The sequence below is a fragment of the Pelobates fuscus genome, chromosome 1 (genome assembly GCF_036172605.1).
Source record: "Pelobates fuscus isolate aPelFus1 chromosome 1, aPelFus1.pri, whole genome shotgun sequence".
In the NCBI taxonomy this organism is placed as follows: Eukaryota; Metazoa; Chordata; class Amphibia; order Anura; family Pelobatidae; genus Pelobates; species Pelobates fuscus.
In genome coordinates, this window is record NC_086317.1 from 40,132,229 (window position 1) to 40,159,050 (window position 26,822).

Here is a 26,822-nt window from a genome sequence, read left to right on the forward strand (position 1 = left end):
CTGTGTTCCTGTTTGTCCAACTTGTCTGGTTACAACTACATGTTTGTTCGTCCACCCACTCTGTAAAGCGCTGTGGAATTTGTTGGCGCTATATAAATAATAACATAATAAATAATAACTAAGTGCTGTAATGATTCAGAAAAGTACTCCAAATAGTATGCTTTGGGGTGACAGGGGTTAGGAAAACTGCTTTTAGGTAGGACTTGGATTAGGTTAGGGGGTCTTATGGTTAAGGGGTACTTGAGGTTGCTGCATACCTGCCTATGTGATGTGGACTGTAATCTCATCACCCTGAGCCTGAAGAGGTCATAATCGTTAACACACCCTAACCATAAGAACCCAAACTCAATTTACTCCTAAAATTATAGACCTCTCTAACCAAAACCTTCCACCGAACCTATACTTCAACTTAACTTTACACCATCTCTAAGCTCCTCCTAACCGTAATCTGGTGACACCATCATTAACTATACATTTTTTATAACAGTAGTATAATGATGCCTTGCATTGCTACAGCAATATCAGCCATTCAAATTCTAAATTTCGGAGGCAAAATTTGACATACGTACACCTTTTCAATGAAGTGCTGCAGCACACTAAGTAATATATGTTGGCAAAATCAATTTGTTTATTTTATCTTTACTAGGTTATAAGCACATTCAAAAACTGGTTAGACATGTGTGGCAAAATCAGGGCAAAACCTTTACATGATTAAAGAATAATTTATGTGCGTGGTTTGGATTTTCAAAATGAATAAGAATTAAAATATTTGGTACATAGATATGAATACTAGCCGAATCTAAAATTGGTCTAAATAGCTTATTTGTCAAGAATATACGATTTTAAAGAAGATCTGAGGCATTCATCTTATAACACTGCATTATTCGCTAAACTACCTATTCATCAACAGAGAAATAATAAAACAACAAATCATCTCTTAAACCACAGGGCATCAAAAGTAAAATAAAAATATAGAAATGTTTATTCACTAAATGGTAAATTGCAATGAATTCACATCCAAATGCAAAATGTATGCAACAAGTGCTGATACCCCCAACTCCAATTATAGTCAAAGCGTCGGTATGCATTTTATCCAAAGTTTACTACATTTTACTACAGTTACTATTTAGTGAATAAAGCATTCAATGTTATTGTCTAAAATGGAAATAGTAAAGAACTAAAAAGGAAAATTGCAAATTTTAGGCTGGATTGTCTTCGCACAGTAAGGGTTCCCATAGAACTAAACAGAGGATTTGCTATTCCGTTACCCTAACTTTGTTTACAGAGAATCCAGCCCTTTCCATTTCTCCACGATGTCCAGTTTAGCAAAAAAAAAAACATCAGCTGAGTCTTAGAGTCCTCTGACGCCCAAGATATTCTACTTTCTCTGTATAACTATGACACGGACTGCCTATCACATACAAACTCTGCTTCTGCCTTATGAGATTATCTTACTTCTATAGTATTCCTGCGGTTGTTTAGTAAGCAGGTCTAGTTTTATTTCCCAGTCGCTCCCAGACTTAAATATTATAAGCACCCTTTTAAAATTGCTCTGTCGCTCTATCACTCCCCCCTCACCCCGCTCTCCCCCCCAAAGAATCATCATTTCAGAAAGATAACATATTCATGAAATGCTCATAAAGACTGTTGGAATTTCACTGAAATTCCAACCTAGTCAAAAGATATTATAAGTCAAAGTAGGGACTACTTTGTCTTGTGTGTTTTTCCTACGCTTGACAAAGTTTAAGAAAAGTCTTGTCAAGCCATTAGTCATCACTAGTGGCTGAAGAGAAAAGGGCTGGTTTTATGGAGAGGATCCTTCCGGGATCCTTAATAGGCGTCAGTGTTGCTCGTTCACAAGTGTACAGCAATGACATCGGCTCCTGGCAGATGACGTGTCAGTAGCTGAAGACGACCTCATGGAAAGATGGTGGCGCCCACAAGGGACAGGTGCAGGTAGGTAAAAACTGCCTTACCCTGCCCCCACACAACAAGCGGAGCAGTCACCATTGTGGTGCAAGAATCCCAGAAGGTGAAAGAGCACCTTTAAGATACAATGGAACTAAATCTAATACAGTTAAAAACTGAAATGTTTCAATAACAATGAAAGAATTTGTGTGATTATTGAGCACAAGCAGGACAGAGATATGGCATGAGAAGAACATGGCATAGGTTTGTGAAAAGTGGTTGTGGTGTACAAAATAACTGGGAGGGCTTTGTTTATCCACTCCCGTAAATTTACAGCATAACCCTAGAACAATGGTGCTCTGATTAAAGCCTAGTGTGCTTAGTAGGTAATCCAGCCCTGTTAGTAAGCAACACTTCTAATAACGTTTTAAAAAGAAAGTGCTGATATATTATCCAATTTCCTTAGAGACCTGTGTTGGTTCACTGCACAGTGTCTGCCGCACGAGGGTTAGGAAGACCCCTGCCTTTTTTGATACTGCTGTCTTATTTTTTCTAGTTGTTCTTTACATCGCGAGTGAGCTACGTTAAGGCTTTGATTCTCTATTGTCAGCTCTTCATATTCCATGGCCAAGTGAACTGCATCAGAATTTTCCTTTTCTACTTGATCCAGCCGGGCCATCAGCTCTTTCCTAGAAGAGAAGAAAAGGTAAACTTAGAATTTAACAAAATAAATAAACCGAAAAATAAATTAAAGAATTCTAAGTAAGAAAAAAATAAAATAAAAGAAATAAGGGTGAAATCAACTAATAATGTTTTAGGTTCTATATGTAATGGCACAAGATGAGCTTACACAAGCTTGAGCTCTGAGCAGAGACCGAAGGGCAAGCAATTTGAGCTGTTGTCCATTCTCAGTATTCTTTTGCACACTGCTTTTTTGCTCTCCTTAAGGTAAAAGGGTAATAAAGACTTGGACCCCTACCTCACTGTACCTTGTACCTAGAGAGGTATCAGTTATACCTCACTGACACGGCCTACCAAGGCTCAAATGGTCGTTTGGGGTTGCTGTGTTTCTCGTGCAGAAGTAGCAAGCCTGCGTTTTGGATTTGTGCTGACCTTTTGGGTGGGAGCAGTTGGATGTGAAAATGGTTTAGGTTCTCTCTGTAATGGCACACAATGAGCCATCAGCTCTTCCAGCACCAGGAGCTGACACATGCGCAAGAGTAGTGCATTGAGGTCTATGTAGGATCCCTCAAGACCTTGGAATCCTCTATAGACGCAGCCAATTCTCTGCATTCGTCGCTGGTGACGGCTGTCGGGATTGACACTTAGACTGCACCCTGAGTCTTAGAAAATCAGGCGGAATAGAAGTATCTCTTTTGACTGGGTTGAAATTTCAGCAAAATCCCAAACCCAGTCAAGATGAGTATTTGATAAAGATTCTAACTTTATTAAAATACTCAGTTTTCAATGGAGGTGACAGTGCCACTTTAAATGAAGACAGCCCTACATCACGACATGGTAAATGTGTTTCTATGTCTAGAATTACAATGGATGTGCCATTTTAGAATCAGTACCTGTACGATTAAGACACTTACCTTCTTTCCTCCAGTAGAGCTATTTCCCTCTTAACTTCATGATATTCCTCAGCAATCTTACAGTGCTGCTTATATAAGTGCATCGATTCTTTGGAGGTGTTACATGGTGGGAGAGGCTGCAACAAAAAGACCATATTAGATGTGTTGTGTATCTGAAAGGTAACATAAGGTACATTTAGGGCATAATATAATATACTAATAGAATTCAGTAATCTGCAGCCAGAATGTCCAACAACTGACTTTCACCTAATATTGTAAAACATACTAATTCCTAACTCTCAAAAAATCTCAGCCAGTATCTGATAGCTTTGGAGTCCTACTTGAAAGATATCAGAATTTTGCACATTGTGCAAGACTGTATCACAAAACTAGAATATATGTGTGTATGACAGATTGTCACAGCAATAGAACTCACTCAGAACAGATCAGGAACTCATCAAAAAATTATAGGAAATGTTCTGCTACTTCAGAGATTTCAAAATATGTCGTACAACTCCCAGACTCTTTAGAATGGAATAGATGACCAGAGGATCATGGGAAATGTATCTGGGGAGCAGGAGTTTGAGATGCCTGGTCTAAAACAAGTTTTTCCTCTCTGGCACAGAGTCAGGCCAAGGATTTTAGGAGTTTTAATTCAACAGCAACTTGAGGGATGCAATGTATCATCCATTACTTAAACATCAACATTGAGTGTGTATGTGTCAAACAGAAAACAATTATGAAGTATTATTTTCCGAACTTTTAATCACATAAATCGCAGTTTTTGCCCTCTGCCTGCAGAAATAAATTAGGCATGATATAAAATAGGAATGGAGGGGAAAAAAAATACCTTCATTAAAGAATATTAATTGAAATAATCACTAAGCACCACATGTTATCAGGATAAAACCAAATTCTGATAGTATTTGCAGTTCTCATAATTACTAAGGAAAATTCCAGTAAAATGTGGTCATTTTGATCGAATGAGCACAATTTAGTCAGTAGCAATCAGTATCTGGTTTAAAATCAGTCGTTTTCACATGTGAATCCTATCAACAATACAGTATTAGCATATTTACTAAACAATACATTTTAATCAGATATTGACAGGCAAGGCCATTAAATAGATACACTTGCCATCTAGCTAATAGTTCAAAAACATTTATAAGGAGAACAGTTGAATTTGTGGACACAAAAAAAAAATAAGAATTAAATTAAAAGTATCTGGGGGTCTGTATGACCCCATCTAACCATAGAGGGAATTTATATACTCACTTATGCCCCACCTGTCTTACCTTTTAATGACTGGGCAGCAATAGCTAATCTTCAACCTGGGGCATTAAGGGTTAGAAGCCAATGGCTACTCACCATTTAGCAGATATGCCACCACATGACATGACAGGTGGGGACATATGAGAGGAAAAATAACTCCATATGGAGTCTTGTATGTTGTTGTTTTTTATATGACTCTCATATGTTGTTGTTGTGTTTTGTTTTTGTAACTTTTTTTTTATATATATATAGCGACTGGCAAACAATGTATTTCACTCTTAATACTTTACCTGAAGTTGCTGATCTAGATCCGGGAAAGCAAGAGGGAAAGCATTCTCTGCAGATGATTCATCTAAAGAAATGTAATCAATAAACAGTTAATTATAACTAATTTACAAAACAATAATAAAGGAGAGTTTATTCCGCTGCGTCTCTGTTTCTCACAGTCATGTTTGGTGGCACAGTTAACATTTGTGCCAGGTTATGCCAATTAGTGTCATTGGAAGTGCAAGTGGTTAATTTTTAATGGTTGATTGGATTATACTGTATAGTCTACGTCATGGGTCCTCAAACTCCGGCCACCCAGATGTTGCTGAACTACAACTCCCATGATTCTTTGAATTACATAGATAGGCAGAGAATCATGGGAGTTGTAGTTCAGCAACATCTGGGGGGCTGGAGTTTGAGGACCCATGGTCTACGTGGTTGACTTGCAGTGGTTGATTGGATCATACAGTATAGTCTACGTGGTTGACTTGTAGTGGTTGATTGGATCATACTGTATAGTCTACGTCATGGGTCCTCAAACTCCGGCCCCCCAGATGTTGCTGAACTACAACTCCCATGATTCTTTGAATTACATAGATAGCCAGAGAATCATGGGAGTTGTAGTTCAGCAACATCTGGGGGGCCGGAGTTTGAGGACCCATGGTCTACGTGGTTGACTTGCAGTGGTTGATTGGATCGTACTGTATAGTATACGTGGTTGACTTGTAGTGGTTGTTTGGATCATACTGTATAGTCTACGTGGTTGATTTGTAATGGTTGATTGGATCATACTGTATAGTCTATGTGTTTGTTTGTTTTTTCAGTTTGATTATTTTGGTTAAAACCTTGTCAATTGCAGTTCACATTTTATTGACAGAACTCCATATAACGTTTCCCCCAAAAAACAGGAACACCACGGGTCGAAAATGTGTACAAAAATGTCCAATTTGAGTAATTTATTAAGTATGACTGACTGATCTCATAATTCACATTTGATTTTCTACTGCTACCCTCCCATGGTATTAAAATGTAAAGTGACAATGTTATTTCACAGACAAAGAGGCGTTCACAGCACAACCCCATAGGATTAGCAGCAACGTTAAGGAACAAGAATAAACAAGATGATAAAAAGGTATTAACTTTCAATTTCGTGGCTATAAATATCAGTTATGGGAGTTATGGCTCACTGGTACTTTATCACGGAGATAAATTTAACTCCCTTCAATGCATGCTGTCAGTCCAAATTTTCAGGGTGTTGACTTTAAGGATGATAATTGCCTTCTGTAAAAATAGGCGAAAGATCTAAAAGTGGAGGGGTGAATCATCCTGCTCAGCCAATCTGACTTCTTCAGTTGCTTCTGATACATTTGGCCAGCTATCTTAAAAGCAGCTTGTGATTATTTCTCAACGCCAAAATCTATTGCACTTTACAAAGTTGTCATTGCATCATTCCGGATGTGGCAATCTTTTAAATAGGCTTCAAACATTTCAAAATTAAAGGACGTTTCAGATAAATAAATACAAACTGTAAGAGTTATTCACTAAACTGTGGACTGTGGCCAAAAAAAAATTTGAATGGTAATGCTGAATCTAAAATAGCCAAGCTGTGAATAGAGAATATATTTTTTTTCTTAGAGATCAGCTATGTTTTCCTAAATTTTGCATCCCCCCAGGGCCGGTGCGTCCGTAAGGGGGAGCAAGATTCTAGTGATTGGCAGGAGGAAAGCACTTCCTCCTACTAGGCCACCTTCTAGACCTCCTGGCGCGTGGCTGTGGTAGAATCCGAGGCGGAGAGGGAGCTCTGATCTCTCTGCTCTGCTCCCTCACACGCTGTTTGCTGATGCTGCAGAAGCCGGAATGTGACGTCATATTCAACTCCCAGCATCAGTAGACAGCCCGCGAGGCACGAGGGAGATCAGAGCTCCCTCGCCGCCTCAGATTCTACTACAGCCGCATGCCTCCCAGCAGCCCCACTGGACCCCCAACGAAAGACCCACACTAGCTCTCCAGGTAGGGACACACAGGTGAAGATGTTATTTTTTAGGGGGGAAGGGGCGGAAAAATGCATCTTCGCCTATCTACCCAAAAATCCTTGCACCGCTCCTGCATCCCCCCAGCAATTCAGAGTTCAATGCATATTTCTGTAAATAGATTTAACAATTTGTTTTTGAACAGAACCAAGTGTTCCAGACTCTGCTGTGTTTGACTGAAAAGATTTTGGTGGCACATTGCCAGATTCCATGATGACCAATGTTTTTCTGGACATCTATCACTGCTAGATTCTGATAGGCAGTAGATGGTAAGTATGTAGAAATAAGGAATAACAGAGAAGTCGTCTTTATTACTCAACTGATTTCCCTAATGCATATCTCGCAGCTGTCTCTAGTTAGGAGGGAATGCCCCTATTTTGGGCACAGACCGCTCTTTTCTATCCTAATGTTTCTCTTTTCTAGGAGCTCCATATTGTTGGTGTGCCTGAGTGTATAACAGAGTTCCATATCAGCAATACTCACAGCAATATGTCTTTAAATGTGTAAATAAGATACATTGCTCTTGTTTTAACCATTTAACAACCACATGACAGTCTATGTCGTCATGCGGTGCACTGCATTAATGCCCAGTGACGGCATAGGCCATCATGCAGTAAAAGTGTCTTTCAATACCTGGGGGTCCCCTATCTCAGTTGCGGCCACAGTTAGTGGTACAAGACTTGCATTAGAGCTATGAACAGCACTCAAAGTCAGCGCTGCTTATAACCCTTTAAATCCCTTTAAACTACGAAATAACGCGATCATGCTTTGGCTGTAATTTTAAAAATCAGAGCTCACACACTAAAGCAATTACTTACCCTTCCTTGGATTCTTGATTGTGGTTCTTGTTGCATCCAGGTTCTGGCAATGAGGCATCCATAGAGGTAGACGAGGTACCAGCTCCCCAACACCATCAGGTGAGGTACCCTTAAGGTGATACTCATTCCACAACATTGTGAGTGTTACCAGTAAAAGTGTCATTTGATATTGATTTGGACATATTACCACTATGTATTGTTTTTTTCTTTTACCAGCTGTATCCCTTTTGGTGTGATATATATTTCTGGCTTGCAAACACTTAAAGGGACACTATAGTCACCTGAACAACTTCAGCTTAATGAGGTTGTTTAGGTGAGTGCTACAGCTACCCGGAGCCTTTTTCTTGTAAGCACTGTATTTTCTGAGAAAATGCAGTGTTTACATTGGAAGCTTGGAACACCTCTTGTTGCAGTCAATCAGACGGCCACCAGAGGGACTTCCGAGTTCAGAGGCCCTAAAAAGGCCTCTCGTCCGATGCATTCTGGGTGAATGCATCAGACGGGCTATCAGCACACAAAGCACTGTGAACGCGCTTTGTGTGCTGACAGCCTGTCAGCACTGCTGTGGGCGTGGCTTCAGCTGACAGCTGAAGCCCGAACCCACAGGGATGCTGTCTGGCCACAATAGTGGTTGAAGGGAGGGGGGGGACGGACCTACTCTCCTCCCCCCCCCCCCGGCCCCCACCCCTGAGCGGTGAGTGGGGGCCCTAAAAATAAGGGTGGCACATACTGCCCCCCCGGCCCCCACCCCTGTGCGGCGGGTGGGGGCACTAAAATTATCAATAAGGGGGGACCTATTGTCCCCCCCCGGCCCCCACCCCTGTGCGGTGGGTGGGGGCCTTAAAATAAAAAATAAGGGGGGGACATACTGCCCCCCCCCGGCCCCCACCCCTGTGCGGCGGGTGGGGGCCCTAAAATTCACAATAAGGGGGGGGACCTACTGCCCCCCCCCCCGGCCCCCCCCCCTGAGCGGTGGGTGGGGGCCCTAAAATTCACAATAGGGGGGGGACCTACTGTCCCCCCCCGGCCCCCACCCCTGTGCGGCGGGTGGGGGCCCTAAAATTCACAATAAGGGGGGGGGACCTACTGCCCCCCCCCGGCCCCCACCCCTGAGCGGTGGGTGGGGGCCCTAAAATTATCAATAGGGGGGGACCTATTGTCCCCCCCCGGCCCCCACCCCTGAGCGGTGGGTGGGGGCCCTAAATACAAAGGGGGTGGGGACCCTAGTTAACCCTCTCCCCCCCCCCCCCCCCCCCAAAAAAAAAAAACTTATCTCCCTACCTACCCCCTCACCCTAAAAATAATGAGGGGGGACCCTTTAACTAAAAACCTGTAAAGAAAAAAAAAAATAAGATAAAAACAACTTACCATTCGATGTTTTCTTTCTTCTAAAATCTTCTTTCTTCAGCCCCAAAAAAGGCCAAATAAAAATCCATAATAACCGACGCAATAAAAAAAAAAAAAAAAAACCCGAGCGCAAAAAAAATAATCCATCTTCACCCATGGAGGGCTCCGCGCAGACTGAGCTCCGCAGGGCGGGGGAAGGCTTATAAAGCCTTGCCCCGCCCTGCAATTAGGCTAAGAACACTCTGATTGGTGGGTTTAAGCCAATCAGAGTGCTCTTTGTCATTTTACAAGCGTGGGAAAGTTCTTTGGAATTTTCCCACGCTTGTAAAATGACACAGAGCAATGTGATTGGATGGATTTCAAGCCATCCAATCACATTGCTCTGTGTCATTTTACAAGCGTGGGAAAATTCCAAAGAACTTTCCCACGCTTGTAAAATGACAAAGAGCACTGTGATTGGATGGATTTCAAGCCATCCAATCACAGTGCTCTTTGTCATTTTACAAGCGTGGGAAAGTTCTTTGGAATTTTCCCACGCTTGTAAAATGACACAGAGCACTGTGATTGGATGGCTTGAAATCCATCCAATCACAGTGCTCTGTGTCATTTTACAAGCGTGGGAAAATTCCAAAGAACTTTCCCACGCTTGTAAAATGACAAAGAGCACTCTGATTGGCTTAAACCCACCAATCAGAGTGTTCTTAGCCTAATTGCAGGGCGGGGCAAGGCTTTATAAGCCTTCCCCCGCCCTGCGGAGCTCAGTCTGCGCGGAGCCCTCCATGGGTGAAGATGGATTATTTTTTTTTGCGCTCGTTTTTTTTTTTTTTTTTTTAATTGCGTCGGTTATTATGGATTTTTATTTGGCCTTTTTTGGGGCTGAAGAAAGAAGATTTTAGAAGAAAGAAAACATCGAATGGTAAGTTGATTTTATCTCATTTTTTTACAGGTTTTTAGTTAATGGTCCCCCCTCATTATTTTTAGGGTGAGGGGGGTAGGTAGGGAGATATTTTTTTTGGGGGGGGGGAGGGTTAACTAGGGTCCCCCCCCCCCTTTGTATTTAGGGCCCCCACCCACCGCTCAGGGGTGGGGGCCTGGGGGGGACAATAGGTCCCCCCCCCTTATTGATAATTTTAGGGCCCCCACCCGCCGCTCAGGGGTGGGGGCCGGGGGGGGGGACAGTAGGTCCCCCCCCCTTATTGATAATTTTAGGGCCCCCACCCGCCGCTCAGGGGTGGGGGCCGGGGGGGGGGACAGTAGGTCCCCCCCCCTTATTGATAATTTTAGGGCCCCCACCCGCCGCTCAGGGGTGGGGGCCGGGGGGGGGACAGTAGGTCCCCCCCCCTTATTGATCATTTTAGGGCCCCCACCCGCCGCACAGGGGTGGGGGCCGGGGGGGGGACAGTAGGTCCCCCCCCCTTACTGATCATTTTAGGGCCCCCACCCGCCGCTCAGGGGTGGGGGCCGGGGGGGGGGGCAGTAGGTCCCCCCCCTCATTGATAATTGTAGGGCCCCCACCCGCCGCTCAGGGGTGGGGGCCGGGGGGGGACAGTAGGTCCCCCCCTCATTGATAATTTTAGGGCCCCCACCCGCCGCACAGGGGTGGGGGCCGGGGGGGGGACAGTAGGTCCCCCCCCCTCATTGATAATTTTAGGGCCCCCACCCGCCGCACAGGGGTGGGGGCCGGGGGGGGGACAGTAGGTCCCCCCCCTCATTGATAATTTTAGGGCCCCCACCCGCCGCACAGGGCGGGTGGGGGCCCTAAATTATTATTGATAATTTTAGAAAGCGAGCTGAGCTGTCAGTCAGACAGCTCAGCTCGCGAACGCGCATTCCGCGCACATGCGCGGTAAAGCTCTCAGGTTCTTCATAGGGCGGCATTCAATGCCGCTCTATGAAGAACGCGATTGGTCCAGCGCGAAGCCGTCCCATTGGGCCCCGCGATTTCGTCATTTTGACGAAAAAGGGGGCGCGGCCTAGCGGGGAGCTCGGCGCTGGAACGGAGGTAAGTTTTTAATATAAAAACACCGATTTTTTTTTTTTTAATGAATGAAAGTTCATATAAAAGCAAGAAGGAAGGCTGGGGGACCTGTCTTTCTTGCTTTTATATGGTGACTATAGAGTCCCTTTAACAAAAGGTAGCTCAGCCATTATGTCAAGCACAGGAAACAACTAATGAAAGTACCTATTTTGTGTAAGTATATCTTTTGACTGCATTGGAATTTCAGTGAGAGAGAACCGTTTTTAAATTTTATTACCGTTAAGGACCAGGGCTGTTTTTACATTTTTGCGGTTTGTGTTTAGTTGTAATTTTCCTCTTACTCATTTACCCACACATACTATATACCGTTTTACTCGTTATTATTTGGTCTTTCTAAAGATACCATTATTTTTGTCATATCATATAATTTACTATAAAAAAAAATATTTTATTTTTTCTAACTTTGACCCCCAAAATCTGTTTTGCATCTATAACCGCCAAAAAAACCACCCATGCTAAATAGTTTCTAGATTTTGTCCTGAGTTTAGAAATACCTAATGTTAGAATGTTCTTAGCTTTTGTTTGCAAGTTATAGGGCAATAAGCACACGTAGCACTTTGCTATTTCCAAACCATTTTTTTTTTTTTTAAATTAACAAAAGTTACATTGTAACACTGATACCTGTCAGGAATCCCTGAATAACCCTTTATGTGTATATGCATTATATATGTATAATATATTATAAAATGCTTTCATTATTTTATAATATATTATATATGTATAATATATTTATTTATTTTTATCTTTTTAGCAGCCTGGGGGACTGCCTGACAGCTCAGACAGTCCCTCTGCTGGCAGCTCCATAGACTCCTATTGCGGCCATGTGATCATGGTGATCACATGGCCCTGAAGGGCCAGGGGGGCTTGGAGCTGCTGCAGGGGTACTGCTGGGATCACGGGCAGTTCCCCCCGACCGGGATCGCTGCGGAATGCCAGTCCAGGTAAGTCCAGGGTTCCTATTTGCCGCGGACGTACCTTAACGACCGTCTTTTTGTCAAAGCGGTCGTTAAGGGGATATATGCATTTATAACGTTATTCTAAATGTATTTTGATTTAAATATATATGTATATTAATATCAAAATATAGTTAGAACAAATTTAAAACGGTATATAATGATTTTTACTACCTTAATTTTACTAATTTTTTTATTTTATTATTTTTTTCAATTTATTTATTTTATTATTTTTATATATATATATATATATATATATATATATATATAATTAACATCATTCTAAGTGTATTTTAATATTAATATCTATATAATTTATATTTTAATATCAAAATACACTTACAATAATGGATTGTGTATATGTATATAAAAGTACTTAGATCATATATATATATTTACATATTTACATGTATATATGATCTAAGTACTTTTATTAAAAAAAATTTAAGTGTTTTCAAACTTTATTTAGATTTTTAAAACTTTTTTGCAGGCATGAGGGGGACAGCCTGAAAGCTTATCACATGGCCTGGGGGGGAGGGCGGATGAGCCAGGCAAGTCCCCACATCGCAATCGCCGGCAGGGGATCGCCAGCGATCAGGTAAGTGCATAGTTTGCCGCAGACTTACCAGGTATGTTTGAGGTCGTTAACGACCATTTTGTGTCGGATATACCTGGTACGTCTGCGGTTGGGAAGGGGTTAAAGTACAAACCGTGCATGCAGGAATCAAACTAATACAGACTGAAAAAGAAACCTCCCTGTTTTTAATTTCTGGTTCCATGTATAGTGTGACTCTTAAAGGGGCACTCTAAGCACCATCACCATTGCATCATGTTGTTGTGGTTATGGTGCTAGTAGTCCCATAGTGACACCTCACTGTTAAAACTCAGACTTTTTAATGGTTTTACATTTATCTCTGGGGACATACAGTCAAAGTAAGGGGAACGTATGTAAAAAGGAGCCAGACTGCAAACGCCCAATGACCCAAGTAAGTGTCATACCCCTCTAGAATGTTTTGACTCTTGACATCGCAGTCTACAGCAGTGTCACGTTCACATAAAGTAAGATGGAGCTCAACTGTAGATTTCAGTTTAAATAGATGTGAATGTGATATATTGACTAAAATAAAGAGATGACAGTTCACTTGAGAATTCACTGATACTGTGTCTTTAATATTTTGATTGAAGAAAACATAGGTACTGTGTCTTTAAATACTTCAGTATTGGTAAGTGGATTCTTAGACTATCTTATACAATTGAATTGCAGCAATAATTCAATGAAGAGAAGGTAATGGAGATTAACTTGCAGAGATTTGTTTTAGCTTAATTGGTAGAAAACACATCAGCTGGAGACTGAAGGGTTAATGAATAGGAATTACTCCTATAACGATAGGAGAACGTGCGAGCAGGCTAAAGCTTGTGTGCTCTGAAGTCAGTGGGAAAAGTTCGTATAACACAAGTAAAGTAACTTAGCTTCCAGAGGCTTTAAGTTGGTCCCAGAGTCCCCTCCGGGGAGGTTCCGTTGGAGAGAGGTCGAGAGGAGTCAAAGTACTAGCCGTGATCGAGGGAAGGAGAGGGAGGTCAGTCGAGTAAAGTCCGGTTCGGTACACAGGCAAATTGTAGAGAAGAGTGGCAGCCGGTTTAATTCCGCGGTACGCTGTTCATTAATCCAGCGTCTGTTGTCTGGCGCGGTCGCATTATGTAGCGTAATGAGACCGCGTCAGAGAGGGGGTGTGGCTACAGTCCGTCAACCCGGAAGAGACAGGAATTACTGGTAACGGCCATGACAAGCAGTCTATAGTAGTTCTGGTGCTTAGAGTGTCTCTTTGAAGGGTTACTCCAAGCACCATAACCACTACATTTATTTTAAGTGGTCATGGTGCTTGGAGTCTGTATGTGCAGCGTTTCAGTTTGTAATGCAGCTCATACAGAGGTAAGCATAGCTGAGGTTTAATCCCATCTCCGGCAACTTCATTAGCTATCCCAGAACAATAGTTGGCTGGCTAATGTTAATTATGTGCATATCTGGTGTTTGTTGTAAGCATTCATAGAATGCTGGTGAATATCAATATCAATCAGTGGTGGTACACTGTCCCCACTACCATCCCTCCACCTGCAGTGAAGGGAAGTGACATCACCAGAGGAGGATCAGGCTTGACCTTGGCGCTAGATCGAAGGTACGTTTTTTTCTCTTCACTAACCACTGGAATATGCTATATTTACTTTAAACAGAGGATACAGAACCAGCATATAAAATAATAACAGAACAATGATTTAGTGTATACATTGTTGTTCAATTATGCATTAAGATATTAACTTATCTTAAAGGGTCACCATACACAATATGACCACTTCATGTTCAATACATAGTATTTGGTCACAGAGTCCCGCGGCCACTGTTTCATTCCATTTGTAAAAAGTATTGCATCTATAAAACTGCCCCCCTGGATCAGTGACATCAAATGAGAAATGATACTTCCTCCTTTGCTATTCAATCTCCATCCAAATAGCGCATGCAGTGTGGACGATCTGGACATGCAGTGAGAGGTGTAAACTTTTTCCTTGGCACTCAAGGTGCCCATGATAACTCTACAATATACAAGCACTAAGAGCTTTCTAAATAAAAAATACAATAAGATTATGCTCCCCCATTTCCTCTAAATACATCTGGGCAATCAGGTGACATGTCAAGCCAGTCAGCAAAAATCCTACAGATATTTAAAAAAGAAAAAGACTCAACAAAAAGCTCTTTTACAGATGAAATGCAGAAATTATGTTTTTTGAGCGATGTGATTGGCTAGACTGTTGCAGACAATCATGATGCCCATAAGTCTATCATTTAAACCAATCACATTTCACATTTCAGGGGCATTTGGACAGTTAAAGTGTTGGAGAATTAATGTAGATAAATGCTAAATTATTCCTTTGGGGGTTAAGAATACACAAGCAATTTACCTTAACCGTAAATGGTGCTTCGTTAGATAAAACAATTTGGATTTGGGAATATTTATATTCAACAAACTAAGCAACAATGTATTTTCATGCATACATCTTAGTATTCATGCTCTTGTCTCTTATAAATCAATAGTAAGGCATCACCTTGAATAAGTGGTGAAATGTTGGGCACCTGTTTGAAATAAGAATATTATGGACCTAGTAACGGTGAAAAAGTTATAAGATTAACTAGGAGAATGGAAGATTTTAGTTATGAAGAAAGACTGGAAAACTTGAAATAGTTTACTTTAGAAAAAAGGCAGATCAGAGGGGATATGATAACATTATACAAATCTTTAAAGAGACAGTGAAACCAGCTCTCTGCTAATCTGTTATTAATAGGACTGTGCAAAAGAGAGGTCACTCATTTAGATTTGAACAGAGGATATTTTGCCTATGACAAATAAAAGAGTTATTTACGTAAAGCATTAATGGAAAAACAGAATATTCAAAGATATAACAGGTAATATGTGCATTAAGTGCTTGTTAAAATGAGAGAAATATGTATTTTGGTGTTAAAGGGATCCTATAGTGTCAGAAAAACAAATTCGTTTTCCTGGCACTATAGGTTTAATAGGTCCCCCCCTTCCCCTGCGCCCCCCTCCCGCTGAGCTGAAGGGGTTTAAATCCCTTCAGCCACTTACCTGAATCCAGCGCCAATGTCCCTCGGCGCTGGGTCAGGCTCCGGCCACGCTCCTCCCCCGCCGATGGCTGCCGGCGGGGTAGACCTAATGCGCATGCGCGGCAATGGCGGCGCGCTTTAGACTTCCCCATAGGAAAGCATTGAATAAACCTTTCCTATGCAGAGTATGAGGACGTCCAGCATCAGATAATGGACCAAAAGTCAATTTGGAATCCGGAAGCTCCCCCAGTGGCTGACTTAGAGCTGCAATGTAAACTCAAAATGTTTAACATTGCAGCACTAAGTGCAAAAAGGTCACAGCACCCATACCACTTCAATTAGCTGAAGTGGTCAGGGTGCCTACAGTGTCCCTTTAAGAAGGATTTTTTTTTTTCTTAACTTGTGGAAATCAGTTCAGACCTTTTGGATCAGTAGCAGTAATACAGATGTATGAAAGGCTGGACTTGATGCATTTTATACTATATTTTCAAACCTATATTACTATGTAACACCATATTCTGGCGTTTTTATTTCTGCTTAGTGATCAGTATTGAAGGGGTTAAAAGCTCACAAAAATAACTGAGTCAATGACTCCAAAAATAGCCCACATTGGTATGCAAAGCATTATTGAATACCGTAGTACATTTCGTAATGAACTTGTCCAAACATTTATGGAACAGCTGCGATTTATATTTGTAGTGGGACTACTTCGAGACATCTTTAAACCTAGATGAATATACAGTGTCAAAAATGAATAGATAAATACAAGTATAAAAAAAATAATATTGCATACTAAGGGGTCATTCTCTAAAGTTTGAATTGTTGTGAATTTAAAGTGAGTTTAAAAGTTTAGACCCAGATGGGCAAATTGTAAAATTCTCCAACTCATCTATAGTGAGTAACCCTGGTAGTTTGTAAAGAAATAAAATATATGCATTTTTTTGGCATGTAAAGGGAGTGTTAAATCTACCAATTAAAGTAATAAAAAATGGTTTATGAAAGTCATTTTGTATCATTTAATACAAATTCAAATAAATGTTTTTAAATTTAAAGGAACACTCGAACGTGAAATATATATATATTTTTTTAAATTGTTGGAAAAAAAAAAAGCCCATAAAACTTACCTGTAATCCTGTTCCAATACAGTCTCCCCTCTGCTGGTAGCCCAGCTACAGTGAAATCCTCAATCATGATGATCTCTGGAACAATCAAATGCTTCTCACAGAGGAGCATTTAGAAAACACAGCATACGTGTAGCAATTACCAAAATCCATAAAATCAGTTTCTTCACATGGAGAAGCATTCAATACAATGTTCTCTGTGAGAAGCATTAGCCGCATTTGGCATCAAGATGGTATGCATGATTATGCTGAACATATAGACATCAAGCCACCAGAGGCATGTTTCTGGCCAAATGTAAACATTTCCTTAATCTCAGATATGTTAATTTTAACATTGTCTGAGATAAGGGACATCATTTGTGCATCAAAATCACCACATTATGGTGTGAGATGTGCCTCAATGGTAAAAAGATCCAATTTCGTCTAACAATCTCTCATAATGTTTAATGAAAAACAAAAACCATAAAAATAAACTATTGATAACCTCCTATTACCTATTACCTCTTTTCGAGAATGCAATTGCTGCCAACTGTTGTACCAATTATCTAATAGATCTCTGCTCAGTGCTCACATACATTATTATGGAAGCACTACATTAGGTTGAATGTTATCATCAACTTCCAAGTGGTAGAAGAGTTAACTACAGATGATGCAAATCCAAGGCATTATACAGGAATGCAAAATTATTTATTTTTATTTTTTTTTTGGTTTTTAAATATTTGTAATTTATTAATTTAAGTAATTATACGTTATTTAAGAGGGGGAAAAGTCCCAGATTGGTCAACATTATTTTCTCATCTGAAATATGTGAAAACATTAGCAAGATTTGCAGCCAAATGCACTTGAAAGGTAAATTTGGTCTGCAGAACGCTAGCTTTACAATCTACTTTTCTCAAAAAAGATTGTACAAATATTCCATCCATTGAGAAATGAACATAGAAGATTTTCATGTACAGCTGAGGAAACATTTCTTTGCACTGTGAATATTAAAGATAATGGATTTTTGGGCAAGTTTTTTAGTTTTTTTTTTTTGTTAACAAATTCAAACAATATCCTTAAAATATCTGGACAGGACCTGAAAATCCTGACTGTCCCACTGAAATCGTTATGGTTTAGAGGTATGGATATTACATTGACACACCCAAATCCTATTCGGATTCTCTGCGTGGCAGTCATTTTAGATTCCCTGAATATCAGAAGTTTCTATTTAACGTCCTCATTCGACTAAACTCGATTACGATGTAATTTGTTAAATCTTTTCTATAAATTCAAAAGAAAGCAGAGTCTCTCACAATAAAAGGTTAGCATAGGTTAATGGTGATTTTCAATGGTGGTCGCCAATTTTATAATTTATGGATCCAATAAGTATATCGCTTGCCTTTTTGGAGTCATTAAGGTTTTTTTTTTAATTCAAATTGAGTTTTTATGCATTGGTTTCTATCAACAGCACCAACAGGAAACTGAAAGACTGAAGTCAAGGGCCCTGAGTCCATTTTTCAACTTATATTACTAATTAGTTATGGATTAAGTTGTGGTGGGCAAAAGGTATCTGCAATGAACATTAATCACAGGTATGTAGATATATACAACAATAAGTACTTTCTGTGTCTTCTGAGAAAAATATGGGAAAACTGTACCTGTAGAGTCATTAAGACTGAAGGAAATTCGAACGGGTTTATCAGCAGGTATCCTTGCTGTGGTAATCATGGGGACCTCAATTATGTGTCCTTCCAGATCTCAGCTGCCCCTGTTCTCCAACAAAACACCTATAAAATAGGTATTTGGAAATGAAGGAAAAAAAAATATGACAGGTGTAGTCCTTGAGACATCCTTATACATATTATCAAGCTTACAGCCCAGAATAAAATGATGGGGGCTCAAATGTAGAGTTAGAAATAACATTGTTATTTATACATCTCCCCAATATGTTTTATATCAGGATGACATTTCAAATGGTATTTATGGAATTCATTATTTGACGCTCTAAATAGAAAATCACATGGAAATGCTGCTGCGGTAAAGTATCCTGTAGCGATGTTCCTTTCTCAAACGTACTATTTGTCATTTTGACTGTGACATATGTAGCAACCTCACAGCTTTAATTTTATTCAAAAATAATGGGTAAGAATTTAAATATCTGGAGTCAAAAGAAAAATGTTGTGAAGTGTTCAGTTGCAACCATCTTGTAAGTGTAGCCAGAGAGGGAATTATTATATCAATATGTGGGGTAAAATTGTGTTTATTTTGCCTTCCCCTATAACAATTTTTAGGGAGTCCTCACTATACACACCACAATATTTTGCTTAATGGGACCAATACCAACTTTAAAATGTTGTTTGATAGGCCGTCCTCACCTACAAAATTCACAAAGGTTTGATGATTGGATCCTCTACCACAACAACCTTTTGTTTGATAGGCCGTCTGCACCTACAAAATCTTGCTCACTGGGCCTCCCACCTTAAAAAAAACTTGCTTGTAAAGGTACCTTACTTTGTAAGCCAGTTTTGTGAATAGGAAGTCACTAGTTTGCTGTGAGCGTCAGCTGACCACTCTCAATCAATCAGCGGCAGTCCTGTCCGGCGACACTACGCGCTTACTGTATCTGAAAATTCAGAAGCCGGATGCTGCCAGGTGAGGCGTGGTCATCTCTGCTGGAGGCAACAGTTCAAGAACAGTTATCCCCTTGAGGTAAGAGTGCCTCTGGGGGCCTCCTGACACCATAACAACTTAATTTAGTTAAAGTTTTTTTTTGGTGCCTAGAGTGTCTTTTTACATTAATTTGCATTATATAGTCTGGCTGTGCCAGCATAGTCAGGCATTTACTGGAGATTAAAAAAAAAATCTCTCTATTTTTGATATATAAAATGCAGAACCCATACCTTGCTTTTAGTCAACAATCAGGTTGGGTAAATGTATCAGATGTAACAGTTATTTTTCACCTTTTTAAAGGCACTGATCATAAAAAAATAATGGACACTTTATATGCAGAATGTTTAATTGTTCCACCCTGAATGTTCTTTATCATATTTCTACAAATATTCTTATTTAATATGGCTCATTCCTTTTCCATCCTACTCCATGTAGCCAAACCCTTTTCAATGTACAGGAGTGTACGAGAGTTAGACAACAACCCATAATTCCGTGGAAGCCTGTGTCTTACACAACTCAGAAAAACTCATTGGAAGAGGCAATGACCCTGCATTGCTCCCATTTAACTATGGTTAATTCATACATTCTCAACTGCACTTTCAGCAACCTGGAAATATATACTCAGCAGATTTGATCAAAATAACAAAGTGATGACAAAGCCTGTGTTGTCATAGGCTCTTACAGAGTGCAGACTTCAGGGAACTTTAAATTGACACTGTAGGCACCCAGACCACTTCAGCTCATTAAAGTGTTCTGGGTGCAGTGTCCCATCACCCTTAACATTTTATAAACTGCATTAATTACCTGCAAGGGTTAAATCCTCCTCTAGTGGCTGTCTAGGGGCTCAAAGGAGACTAAATAATGCTGGACGTCCTCACGCTATGCATGAGGACTTCCAGCGTCACCGGAATCCCCATAGGAAAGCATTGAATAACGCTTTCGTATGAGGAAATCCTAATGCGAGCGTGGCCATTGCCGCGCATGCGCATTAGGTCTTCCCCGCGACGTCAGAGGCGTAAAGGTGCACCCGAGCCAGCGCCGAAGGACATTGGTGCTGGACCCAGGTAAGTGACAAAAGAGGTCATTAACACCTTCTGCACCACGGGAGCGGGGGCCATGACAGAGGGGGAAACAAGTTTTCCTTTAAAGGAAACATGCTGTAGTCTTGAAAGAGTTTCTGCCATAAAATAGACCTCCCTATTTAGATAATCTAAATATCATTCTGGTTTTGTGCCAGACAATTAAGGTCAGCTTCATTGTAAGGGACACTAAACACCAAAAAATCTTTAGCTAAAAAAACACTATAGTCACCAAAACAACTACAGCTTACTGCAGCGTGGCGCCAATCAGCATCTATAGTGTCCCTATAATGAAGCAGTTTTGGTGTATGAAGCAATTTGTTTATGCACTTTGAATGACAGCTACTGCAACCTAACAATCAAGCACAGGAGGCTGATTGGACTACAGAGGGTACTGGCCATGACTCCTGGTACCTATCCCTCCCCACCAGCCCACTTAAGCTCCGTAAAATAACTTTATAAGTGCTGGAAACAGGTGCTCCCTACAGGCCTTGAGGGTCAGTTTCAGATAAATAAAACCAGCACCCCCAGGTCATTGCTCACCAAGCAATGTCACTGTTGGGAGACTTTGCAAAATATCCAAAGGCCCCAGAAGGTGACAGAGGCACTTTAACAAAGTTGAAGAGAAGAGTGCCTAAAGTGAACACATTGTGCTGTAAAAAGTAAGCGATTTTGGGGACAGGTCTTGACTCCCAACGTGTTGCTGAGTATCTCCAGCATCTGGGAGCATAGATTGTGATAAAATTACCCCTTATCCCTAACACTTGGTCTGCTCCTATGGCGGTTCACTGAAGCACAGCTTACCTCCGGTATCACAGGTCTGGCGCTTGACAGCGGATTAGAGGCGGCTGATCTCTGAAGGCGCATTTGGCAGCAACTCTCTTGCAGCCCTGTTCATCCCCTTTGGACTAAGGTGGATATCCCAGATCATGCAGGGGTTAAGATGGCTTCTGAGGCAGTAATCTCCTTGATAGGCGCCAGGATACCCCGTTGCTAGTCCAAGATGGCCGCCACGTTGGAACTTCAACCCTGCCGAAAGGGCCTCAAGGTTAAAGATTGGAGTCAATCCTTCAACACCAGATTTAATGCTCTCTGTTCTGAAAGCGACTCAGTGCTTGACACAAGGTACTTACCCTTCTTAATCCTCCAATGCCCAAAGCAACCTGCCCCATCTCCTGTTCCTTTTCCTGGCAGGGGGCCCACCTGGTGAGACAGCTGGGCAGCCGTCCATACACCCAAGGTGGTGTCCTTGTCCTGGTGGCCCCAAGGACACACAATTGTGCTAACCTTGAGATGGTGGATCCATTGACATGGAGCACCAGCCCCCTCTAAGACCTGGAGCTACTGTAACTGGGAACCATGGCAAAGTGGACTAACTCATGTCACGCAGAGCGACACTGAATGCAGCTTGGTGATGGAAGGGATGTACAACGATCCTGGCGGGGCCTGAGATCCCAAATCTGGCCTATTTGCGGCATAGGGTGACAGGGAGTGGAGGTGTCTGGGCATACAGAACGATGAAAGCCTCAACCTCTAGAGTTCTTTGTACCATTTATGTTTAGAGCTTTTATATGTTATTCTCTCTTTCTAATCTTCTCTTTAACCCAATGGTATCTAACGTCAATCATAATGTCAGTTAGTGTACTCAGCAGTATAGTATGTTTCATATTACTTTTTTACTGACATGCTTCCTCTCTTGATTTTCTTTACTTACAAAAAAGTGCAGTAATTAGACATTTCTTGTTAATAATGTGACTATGAATTGTGGATTGTACTCCTCCAAAATGTCTCTTTATTCCTGTTTGTCAAGCTATGCACCATCAAAAATAAAATAGATGTGTACTTTGGTGCCTACTCTGTCTAATGGGAAATCCGGTGTTTAATATTCAATTAATAGAGCATGAGTTAAGAACTTCTAAAGTAAACACAATGTGCTGTAAGATCTAAATGAACCTTAAACTTTTTTTATTATAGTCTTTCAGAGTTATTCCCTAAAGTGAGAATTCAGGATCGGTAACCCAACATGCAGAATAAGGTCACACATACAGGACAAACAGTTGATAGCAGTACGTATTACCAGACCTTAGAGGGCCAGGCTTAATGTGCAAAGAGATAGAAATGTCAAATAACAGGTCATGGGCAAAAGAGATACACTACATCTATAAACAAGCCAAGGTCAGGGATATAGAGATCAGAGGTAGTCGAGACAAGCCAAGATCAATAACCAGTAATCAGAGTATAGAAAAAACATGTTCTCGGATGACCAAACTGGAAACCACTGCAAGTATTTATATCTCTGGGGCCTTTATAGCCACACCCCTAAAATGTGATTGGGTGTCCACAATGATGTGATGATGTCATGGAATGTGGGTGGCTTAATGATGTCAAAGGGACGTGGCTACAGCATCTGGAATCAGAAATGCTGAAAAAGGTGTGTAAAACTGATCTGATGCCTACTGGGGCAGGTAGGGGCACCAGGTGAGTGCCATAGCACAAGGGTATGTATCCTTAAAGAATTGTAAATGTGAAGTTAAAATGTAAGGCCTACAACTAAAAAGTTTGAAAGAATTTGGGGCCCTTGGTTAGCAACGCAGCAAGTGCTTGATGTACACACGAGAGAGACTCCCTTGGGCAGGCTTGGATCGATTAGATGTAGGTTGGCTTGAATTCCCCGGCACTCCCCTCCCTTTCCTTTTCCCCATACTCTCACTTCCTACCTTCATACTTACCCCTCTTACTTCTCTTTTCCTTTCTTCCTTTTATCTGTGAGAACTCCTCACAACTGACCTAACATTGCCATGCAATATGTAAACAACTTGCACCACTAAGGGATGTGGAGAGGCGATAACAGGAGCAAACGGATAGAAATTCGAAAGAGCTCACGATAAAGATCTATAGGATCCGTACATGAACACATGGGAACGGATAGGGCATGTCCTATTGATAAAACAAGTGTTTGTATGGTAATTTTAGCCTCTTTATGTTTTTTATCATTTTCCTTCTAAATTAAAAATCTACCAGGGAGGACAGGGAAACAGCGTTGTACTGTATGATAGTCACACTCCATGTTACAATGGTGAAGTAACGGTTTGCAAGGAGTGTTGGCCTACTGTTATTAAAAATATGATAGGAATCCGTCATGCACAATGTAACAATATATTACAATGTCTTGATGAATTATGCTTTCAATGTAATGTTCTGCCCTGGAATAAATAAAGAATTAAAAAATGTAAGGCCTAAATAGCAACATTGGAAGGATTCTCTAAGTCAACTATGCTTCTAATTTGGCTATATTGGCCTAAAATATGAAATTTACTTTGAATTCTCACTTTAGTTGTTTTGGTGCTTAGAGTGTCCCTTTCATCACAACTGACCATCCCATGCCACTCCTATTCCACCACATCTTCATATTCTGCTTTCAAGGGATACTCTAAGTACCTAAAAACTTTAGCTTAATCAAGCAGTTTTGGTGTATAAATCATATCCATGTAGGTCACTGCTCTGTTCTCTGCCATTTAGAAGTGAACACATCCTTTATATGTGTTGCCTAGCTACACCTTCATTGGCCGAGACTCACTCCGCCTCCTTACATCTCCTGCTCTATTAGTTGTCTGACAGAGGCTGCAGCAGCCTCCCTTGTCTGATTAAAGTGGTTCCGTGACCCCTCCAAAAAAAATTGTAATGCAGTCAAAATATATAACCAAAGACTACTTGTGCGTATGTATTTTCCCTGCTCTTGAGAAAACTTGGAAAAAGCTACCACCATCAAGTTTTGTAAATTCCCCAAGCTGTCCCTAGTGACAGTTGTGAGAAAAAAGGCATTGTCTATGGAGGCACCTGTGATCTCGTGGGATCCTCCATATAGACATCAGTACACTGATGTGGGCTCCTGACAGACGAAGCACTTAGAACTAAAGAGGATCCCCGGATGGATTTGTTGTTGGGTGCGGTGGACAGTGTCGCGTAAGTAAAACCTATCTTTCTAGGCCATCGAACACCAAGTGGTGATGTCACCATCTAAGGTCTTTGCAAAATATACAAAGATCCCAGAACGTGAGAGAGCTGCTCTAACAAAGCAGGAAATAAAAACACACTCTGCCGTAAAATGAAACAATTTTTAACCTGGAGTCTGTATGAATCACAGTCAAGGGGTGAGGTGTGGTTAGGGCTGTATAAACAAAGTGATGGCAGAGAACTGATCAATGAGACTGCAGAGACGTGATCTATACACCAAAACTGCTTAATCTAAAGTTGTTTTGCTGCTTACCCTGTACATTACATTATGCAAGGTTTATTAACCATTTAAATGGCTCACCTTTTGAGGTTTATTCAGTAAGCAGGGCGTATGCAAACATTAGGCCGAAATACATATATTGGAAACATCTGCAATCTTCATGTCAACTCTCCTTAGTTTGAAACCCCAATCAGCTATTCCATATCGACAGCCAAAATAGTTCAATAAAACACACAAACATCTATCAGGATAACTCACTATACTCTGAATAAAGAAAATTAAACACAAATTGTAAAATTGAGGCTAAAATAGCCAAGTTGTGACTAGAGCTCAGTTGGAGAATTTTTCCCGAGGAGTGTTTGTTGCCTAAATTTTGCCATTCAGATTAAAGTCTTGTGAATAACATTGAAAGAGCTACTGTCAGTTCTAAAATATACTTGGAAGCAATAGTAATATTGTTTATAACATCTTCTTCTTCCTTTATTTTAAGCAGACATGAAACACAGCACGAGGTCAGAGTCACGTGCATTTTAATTCATTATCCTGATAGAACAAGAAGTAGTCAAATGCATTTCCCCCTACATTTTGCAGACACACAATTTGCTCACTTAATTCCACTCCATGCCTGAAGAACACACTTTTATAAGTGAAATGTAGTATCTAATTGACCCTTATTTGTATGCACTGGATGGGAGAGAACAGAGTGTAAAATAAACATGCTCATTAGATTACAACTGTCGTTTTCCTTCCTACAACCCATATCTCCAACAGCCTGTGCCAGAAACACATCCCTCTGGTTAACACTCACTCTAGGCATGCTGCTTAGTACATAGCTACAGTGTCCATATGCTGACCATATGGTGTGAGTTTAGCATACAACCCTTTGCTAGAACAACTGTCTCCAAAGTTGACAGTGGTTTACATTGGCAAAAATTTGTATCAGAAAGGAGATTAAGGCTTGTTACGGCTTCATTTGCGTAGTCCTCCTGTTTCCACACCTGTTCTCTTACCTCACTCAGATGAGTGTGTCTGCACTTGAGTAATCCTGCGTCAGTCACTGACTTGGCTGGTCTTCGTCTTTATGGAGTAAAAAGTCAATAGCAGAAAAGTCTGCACCTGCTGCATAGTAACAGACTGACAGGCAATGAAAGACTCGGACAGCTGCTAGTGCAGCATGTGGGCTACCTGAATGTCTAAATGGCTTTGCTTTCCCAAAGGACCTCCGCTCGTTGCTTCTCTCCTCTATGCAACGTTTAGTTTCATTCCTTCGCACTGAACTTTTAGTATGTTGTCATGCTTCAGGGGAAAAACCCTCTTGTCAGAGGCTTTAAAAAGTGACAAACCAGAAGAGGTCAAGGCTTTTAATTCATTAGTCCTGGCAAACCTAAAATACAAACAGACTTACTTCACAGGGCAAGAATGTATTCTGCATGACCCAATCACAGTCTGTATCTATTCCAGCTAACTGGCAAAGATAGACTGACTCCATTCAGCAGAAATGTCTGTAGCTCCAATCAGTTGGAGATGACATAGTCCACTTGGACAGACATCAGGCAGGTTATCAGAGTTTTTCTATTTGCCAACAAAGTTAGCTTTTAGTTCAAAGCATGTTAAGAACAGAATTTGAATCTGTTTATTATTCCAAGTATACAGTGATAGATTGCTTTTTTTTTGCTTTTCCAAATAGAAAAAAAATCTGTTCCTAGTTGCCTGTCATCAAGAAATAACTATATGTTCCGTAGTTCTTAACTGCCTCACTGCCAAATAATTTTTATTAAAAAAACCTATTATTTGAAACTTGGGCGCATGCAATTAGGACAAAAACGACAATTTCAGGACTATTTACTAAAGTCATAATTCAATATGTTCACCAAAACCCATTTAGCATATTTATACAAGTTAAATAAAACAAATATTAA

The 26,822-nt window shown here is 40.8% G+C and overlaps 1 protein-coding gene across 3 annotated transcripts; it reads right to left on the reverse strand.

Annotated features, from left to right (window-relative positions):
* Positions 1-606: 606 nt before the first annotated feature.
* Positions 607-26,319, reverse strand: MAP3K7CL (MAP3K7 C-terminal like). Of its 3 annotated transcripts, XM_063442958.1 has the most exons (6): positions 25,914-26,319; positions 18,579-18,707; positions 5,045-5,106; positions 3,504-3,619; positions 2,379-2,597; positions 607-2,044 (listed from the first exon to the last, which is right to left on the reverse strand). In XM_063442958.1, the coding sequence occupies exons 2-5, from the start codon at positions 18,646-18,648 to the stop codon at positions 2,417-2,419; spliced, it is 429 nt and encodes a 142-aa protein (XP_063299028.1). In that variant the 5' UTR covers positions 18,649-18,707; positions 25,914-26,319; the 3' UTR covers positions 607-2,044; positions 2,379-2,416. The 3 variants fall into 3 exon arrangements, with proteins under 3 accessions (XP_063299028.1, XP_063299037.1, XP_063299020.1); XM_063442967.1 differs by having other exon boundaries at positions 607-2,597; positions 26,089-26,319; XM_063442950.1 differs by having other exon boundaries at positions 607-2,597; positions 25,914-26,318.
* Between the last annotated feature and the right edge of the window lie 503 nt (positions 26,320-26,822).

Coding starts and splice junctions, on each gene's coding strand:
- MAP3K7CL (XM_063442967.1), bottom strand. CDS start 18,648: ATGATTACCACAGCAAGGATACCTGCTGATAAACCCGTTCGAATTTCC. Junction 5,107..18,578: donor CAGTCTTAATGACTCTACAG/GTACAGTTTTCC, acceptor ACATTTCTTTAG/ATGAATCATCTGCAGAGAAT. Junction 2,598..3,503: donor GCTCTACTGGAGGAAAGAAG/GTAAGTGTCTTA, acceptor CTTCTCTTCTAG/GAAAGAGCTGATGGCCCGGC.